The 7,214-nt window shown below is 36.6% G+C and overlaps 1 protein-coding gene across 1 annotated transcript in view; it reads left to right on the top strand.

The window, feature by feature from the left end:
- The first annotated feature begins 519 nt into the window (after positions 1-519).
- The window catches only part of LOC107726475 (hemicentin-1-like), a 94,459-nt gene continuing 87,764 nt past the window's right edge, over positions 520-7,214 (top strand). The window contains exon 1 of the mRNA XM_016536070.1: positions 520-1,007. Within this exon, the coding sequence (XP_016391556.1) occupies positions 758-1,007 (250 nt within the window). The 5' untranslated portion in view covers positions 520-757. The remainder of the gene's footprint in view (positions 1,008-7,214) is intronic.

Below are 7,214 nucleotides of genomic sequence, written 5' to 3'. Positions count from 1 at the left end.
CAACATGTGTGTGTGTGAAGTCCAGATAAACTAGATTTTATGTGGTGTTTTTACTGTTATTCATGGCTTATAACGTGTTACAATGTATTTTATTGGCTTATGATGAGTGTTTATTTGTTTATTATAGTACAAGACAATTTCCCTTTGGGACAGTAAGGTATATTTCAATTTAATTCCTTGCGTTCCTATTATATTCCTATCCTTAATTCCCCAAGTTCCTATTATATTCCTATCATTAATTGTTTAGTTTTAGCACTGATTTTTATATATATTTTTAAATATATGCTGTGTGAGATTTGTTTCTTATATGAAGACCCCATGAAATGTAAGCCCATTAATATACATGGTCTGTCAATATGAACAGGACCCCCTCTCGACCCCGAAAGAGCTGTGGTCCAATCAGAGCACAGCGTCTTAATACGGCGAGTCAGTTTGCTTGAGGTGCTTGCTGTCTTGCGCCTGGTGAAAAGAACTCAACAGTGGATCAGCGTTTGTAAAGGCGACAGTTTGCTGAGAAACTTCTCAAGAGGAGGACGCGCGCGCGCTAAAACAAACTCAAAGCATCCTCGCGCAAGCGACGGTCAGGAGAAATCTGACTCTGAATCTTTTCTTCACATTTTTGTCTCGCTAACGCCTTATTTTTTCCCAATAGTGCCCGTGTTGACATTTCGAACCAATGTCTTGTCAATTTCCCTCAGCTCGTTGCTGAATTTTTGCCGAGGTTATTGTTTGCCGAGGAGCAGTTGGAAATCTCAAGATGGACTTGAGACCTTCGCCGTTTTTTCTTGGTTTGATATTAGTTCTTAACGTTTTGTCAGCAGCCCAGGACACAAATGAAGAAATCCCTGAGGGTGCGTCCACCTTGGCGTTTGTGTTTGATGTCACCGGCTCCATGTACGATGATTTAGTGCAAGTGATTGAAGGAGCATCGAAGATTTTGGAAACATCCCTCAGCAGACCCCAGAGACCACTGTACAACTTCGCCTTGGTGCCTTTTCATGACCCAGGTACATAAAAACAACGCAAATGAGCTTTCATTCTTTTTAATGAAAGCTGTCTACTTCCTACGCAAATCTGTTTAGTAAGTTTGTGGCTTTAATGGTGGCATTAAAATATGATTCTTTCTTTCTTACACAAAGTTCTCCTTCGTAGCATTCTTTGGGCAAATAGGAAATGTTTTGTTTGTTAAGGATAACCTGTTCCTTTATTCCCTTAGATGACCTTTAAATAAAACTCATATACTGTGTTTTTCAGCCTAAACACCAAACCTGATAAATTTACTTGAAAAGCTAAATTGCATTAAATATTAAGATATTAAATTGCATGCATATTTCGGAGTGCTTGTTTATATTTTTCTCTTGATTTAAGCATAAATCTGATGCAATTTAGTTTGGTTTATCCTAAGAAAAAAAACAAAGCAAAACAAAACATTCATTTTGCCAAGGGGAAGTAAAATGAACTATAGCTATATTCTCTTATTATTTATATACAGCTTTTCTTGTTAAGAAAATGTATCTTGTTTACAGATGTAGCTCATCTTAAAGAGGGACTTGTTGTCAGAAACATGACAAATCTGTTAGTTTGCTGAGAGCTGCTTCATGCTGAAGTGTCTCACACCTACAGGAGGTATCAAAGCATTGTTTGTAGTGCCCAGATGTTCTGTGTGTTGAATTCACTGTCATTATCATTCCGTCTATCCAGGCGGAACAATCTTGGAAGCATTTGAATGCCTGCTAGTGCAGCCTTTTTCCAAGGAACGTACTTTACTGACTGTACACGACAGTTAGGGTACTCTAAATAGCTCTAATAATTAGGTATTAATGGGTTGACAGTCAATATGTTGCATGCACATACAGTAAATTTGTGTTTGTCTAAAGTATACCAGATATATATCCCTGAATAATGATATGAGTCCCTGAATAACGGATAAAACACCCTTTTTTGGGGGGCATAACTCAAACTCTGAACATGGTGGAGTTTTGGCTTTGTAATTAGTTCAAGTACAAAGGCAAGTTTACTTCTCTAAATTAAAAAAGCCAAAACAAGATAATGGCATATAAATGATAAAATTGCAGGGTAAACAACATCTAGTGGTAGAAAGGATGAAAAACGATGTATCTAGACTCTTCAAATGCCTTCGAAGAGTGAGAGAGTCTCAAAAGAAAGTATCGTTTCAAGAGATGTTAAGCCTCCCCCTTCTTCGTTCCCAACCTGAATCTGACCTAAAGTGTCCAAACGCAGCATGCCAAATACATTTTCCATCCACTCCTTGGGGTGCTCAGGAATTTCTTTCAAGATGCACGCTGTATCTGGTTATTGATTCAGAATGCGCTGTCCACTGTAACTACACCGAAAGATTTGCAACACAAAAGAAGACTCTTAGGGAGGGAGAGGGAGAGCAAGATTGCCTGTTCCTTCACAAAATCGGTAAATCAGTATTCCAGATGTGTGCAATCATGTACTGAAATCAGGCTGTCGCCTATTTGTTTGCATTATTGTAGATCGTTTTATGAATCCTTGCAGATGAGAGATGCAGCCGAAGGAGTGGAATATGCATTATTTAGATAACACATAACATGAGCAGCTTGTTTGTCAAGAAATTGTCAATCTGTAAGTGGCTTTTTGGATAGTGTTCATGTGTTTCATTGCATAAATCAAAAAACAACCCAAATTTTAATCCATTTAAAAAAAAAAATTCATTTAGATTATTTAGCTTATTTGGCTTCAGATTCAACCACAATTCCTGAGGAATTTCAGTAGCAAATTAATATCTAACTAACCACCAATTATTTGCGATGGTTCAGAATAGTAAGGGAAAATGCCTTTCGAGTTTTCCTACTTTCCTACTTTTTTTTTGTTTGATTACCCATCTAACCCAAGTAAACAGATAAAAATGGTTAGCAGAGTTCTTTTTGGAGAATCGGTTTGGTTCATTCAGACTGTACTCAAGTATTGGTCTAAACACATGCATAGAGACTAAAAAGCTTAATCCTCTGGTAACTCTTCGACTGTGACCTGGAAGGGGAAATAGAAAGTCCCTTGGCGCTAAATAAGGGTTAATAGTCAGTGGAGGCTTCAATGAGTTTCAGATGTCCAGAAATCTTTTAAAGAGCAGTTGTCCCATTGAGCAGTGTGTGGCCACAGGCTCCTTTGCTACTGCTTTCCTAAGACTCCAGTGATGTACTTCCCACACACACATACATGCATACTCAAATACACACACATAGGCCTGTAAATATGACCCCCTGTAATCCAGTTCCTGAACTTGCGTGTGTTTAAATGTGTGTGATTTTGGGCTTAGAAACACTATCAATGACTAAGCACTAAGCACTGACTCAGTTAGTAAACCATATTTCTCACACACTTACTCCACACTTTTCAAGGTTTTTGCTCTTTATTAGTACTATTTCTATCATATTATTATGTGCATGCTTTGAATCTGTCTAAATATTGGTTTCTGGACAGGCTTTAAGGAGCTGGAGAATCAGGAATATTTATTCAGTTCATTCTTGTCATCCTAAAACTGTCAGGAAAAGCTGTGACAAATGATATAGGCTAAACTTCAGACAGAGAATAAGCAGAATTAGTATTCTTAAGGGACCATTACTACTCTGGCTGAATTTTCCAGGTTCCTAAAAATCCTGATGATAGCAGCTGGATGGATATGAATATCAGTCAGCTTTCTCTTCCAAAGCAAATAGTTCCCTTTCTCTTTCTGTAGTCAATGAAAAAAGTTCCCTTATTTTGGTATGAGATTTATTTCACTCTTTCTACATCCCATCACAGTTTCAAATGGCTGAACCAACCAAATAGTTTGACAGCCTGCTTTGTGAATGAACATTGACATGCTTACATCTTGTTGATGGCTTTGGAGCTATAATCACCTCAACATTTTTAAGGAGCATTTTATCTTTCTTCATTCTGATTAATCGGATCTGCTCCCTTTAGTTAGACCTTTTACCAAAGCTTTCAAAACGGCATAGGAGGAACATTGATGCTTTCAGTGCTTTTAAAATTTTCAGAGCTCATTCCTCAACTAAACTGCTCTTTGACCCTTTGGTGCTTGTCCTCAGAAGCTACATTCATCTCGGAATACCCCTAGATTACAAGGGGATTGGTGTGAACATGGCCCGTAATGATGCCATTAGGTAGGAATTTGTGACGGTGGGTGGGGTGGGTTAAATAGGGTTTCAGAGTACAGTGGAGTATGGTGTAATTCTTCTGTTTCATCTCTTTAATGATGAGGAGAGAATAACATGACACTTTAATTTGAGGACAGTGCATGCGTTGATTCCATTGCCTAAGGTGTTACACAAAGAGCCATTTTCCAAAAAGTGCTACTGTACCCAGTAGTTACTGTAAGCACTTAAAACTGTTCAAACAACCTTATATTTATATGGGGACTTAAGACATATATCAACAGTTGCTTTTTTTGTTTTTTTTGAAAGAAATAAAAACATTTTATAGCAAGGATGCATTAAATTGATCAGCAGTGACAGCAAAGACATTTAACATATTGCAAATATCTCTATTTCATATAAATGCTCTTCTTTTGAACTTTCTATACATCAACAAGTCCTGGACAAAAATGCATCACAGTTTCCACAAAAACATGCTATTAATTTTATTCAGCAAGAAGGATGCATCAAAAAGTGACATTAAAACAATTTTACATTAAATTTTGAAATTCTATACATCAAAAAATGTATCACGGTTTCCACAAAAAAATATTAAGCAACTGTTTTCAACAGATAATAATAGGAAATGTTTCTTGAGCACCAAATCAGCACATTAGAATGATTTCTGAATGTAACACTGAAGACTGGAGTAATGGCTGCTGAAAATTCAGTTTTGCCATCACAGTAATAAATTACATTAAAAATATATTTAAATAGAAAAGCTATTTTAAAATGTATTAATATTTCACAATAATACAGTTTTTACTGTGTTTTATTATTTATTTTTTTCTTTATCAAATAAATGCAGCCTTGATGAGCATAAGAGACTTACAATTTTTAAAAAATCTTACTGACCTCAAATATTTGAACGGCAGTAAACTACAAGTATTATGAACAATTTTCTGCAGTTCTTGGGATTCCAGCTAGATTATGATCACATATTTGGCCACTTGCGCTTTCTGAGCCGTAGGAATTGTTTTGATTCTGTGACCTTTTGTGACTGGTGCAGGGCAAAGGTCGAAGTCTGCTGGGAAGTTGAACTTGAGATGAGTTCGAAATGAAAGATGAAAGGACAATAGAAGATTTTTGGCCCGTGCATGATTTTCAGATGTTTGAAAGACAAACATGGATACCATTAGAGTGTAATTGCATTAGTAGCTGCTACAAGTCAGTGGAAAATTAAAGCCTCTGTTTATGATGTAAAGTTTCACTTGCTCCAGGCCAAATAATTGCTTATGCTTTTTCATAAAAGTACTTTGATGTCAAACATTCTTTTGTATTCTTTAAATATGATTCGATATAGGCAAAACACACTATATAAAAGCACACCATATACAAAATGAATTTATGGCTGAACTTTGGTCTCTTCGAATATGATCTGATATATATAAGGTTGGCTCAATTATGGCAAAATAGCCATTTTTCTCAGTTCTAATGTTGGTGGGGTTACTGAGTTTTGGCTTTTTAGGGCATCATACTTTCCAGGTGTGTTTTTAATTGTCATTTTAGATGCTCAAGTATGTTAAATATGATCTGAATATGAGAAGGGGTCTGATGCACTGCAGAATTAGATCTTTACCAATTGTTTTGTAAATTTCAAAACGGATCTTTGAGACCTTTGATTGGTATAGCATAATTACGCATGACAGGGTCAGGGGGTTTAAAGGACTGCACTTCATGAGACAGTTACCTGTCCTGAAAGCATCACGGGACACTGATGGTGATGATACATGGGCCAACTTTTTTTAGCAATGTTGCCGGGCAACTTTTTTGAGCAATATTGCTTGGGCACTTTCCCATTGAGAATGGGCAACAGATTTCTATCTGGATACTTTAGATCAGTCGTGGGCCCTGTGTCTCACCTGGCTGCCCGTTGACAGCAACGTTTCACAGCAACATTGCTCAAAAAGTTGCCCCATATAATATAAGTTGATTTGATTTGGCCAGCCACAGTCATCTAATAGGCTGTCATTGCTGTAGTTTTAACATTATTATGAGGACATAAAAGATCACAATCTCTACAATTCACTTGAAAAGTAGATCTTAGATGTCTTCAAGAGCGATCACAATATAAAATCGTCACATCGCCCACCCCTATTTCTAAATCAGTCAAGTCGTGTAACGTGATTGTCGTAAAAGGCAGTTTACTGCAGGACATGCTTTATTTTAAAAAGAGTTATTAAAAGCGCATTAACTGTGAAAGAGCCTGTTCCTCAGGTGTGTTCTTTGTGCATGTTCTTGGGGTTTCAGGTGCACGCATAAATGGTCAAATATACACAAAAAAAATGTCAAAAAATGTCTGTCTTGGCAAATATTTACGTAAATACAGTCAGTTATGTCTTAAATACATAAACAATTGGGAAAGAAATCGGATGCGTGTCAGAAAGAGACAGAAGCCTAATAAACCTACTGCTGTCTGTGTCATTAATGATGATCAAACAACAAAAGACAGAGAAAATCACACTGCTCTTGACTGAATCACTTTATAACTTTAATAAAAATCGATGTATATTTAATTTATACAGTTATGCAGTGTTTTAAAGTTTAACTCAGGTTTTAATGTCCATTTTGACAACTGATTGTTTAATGCAATACTGTGTTTTTTAAACTGTACAAATAGGTTGCTAAGTAATCATAGGCTTGTTCCAGTTTGGGTATTCTCAATAGTACATCTCAAAATTGGGAAGATTGTGATTCAGATCGTGGATCATGTTTTTTAGTTTTTTTTGGTTATAAGATCATGATATGATATTTTGGGAGGATCGCCTACTACTTGTAGTACCTTGAAGGCCCAAACTGGAAGATCTGATGTACACACAGTAAAGTTTAATTGAATCCTGAGATCTGGAGAGAAGAATCAAGGCATCACAACATTACATCAACATGAAACATGTAATTGCTATTACCTGGGACCCACCAGTGCATTTTTGTCTTGTTTAGAGGACAGTTGTTTTAAGGGAATTTTCTGACAGTCCTGGGACATAGATACAAATTATCAGTGGCGGTTCTACATTGATTTACACCCTGGGCGAGACC

This window comes from Sinocyclocheilus rhinocerous, unplaced genomic scaffold, assembly GCF_001515625.1.
Source record: "Sinocyclocheilus rhinocerous isolate Xijiao unplaced genomic scaffold, SAMN03320098_v1.1 scaffold605, whole genome shotgun sequence".
NCBI classification, from domain to species: Eukaryota; Metazoa; Chordata; class Actinopteri; order Cypriniformes; family Cyprinidae; genus Sinocyclocheilus; species Sinocyclocheilus rhinocerous.
This window is presented reverse-complemented; position numbering and strand designations above follow the sequence as displayed.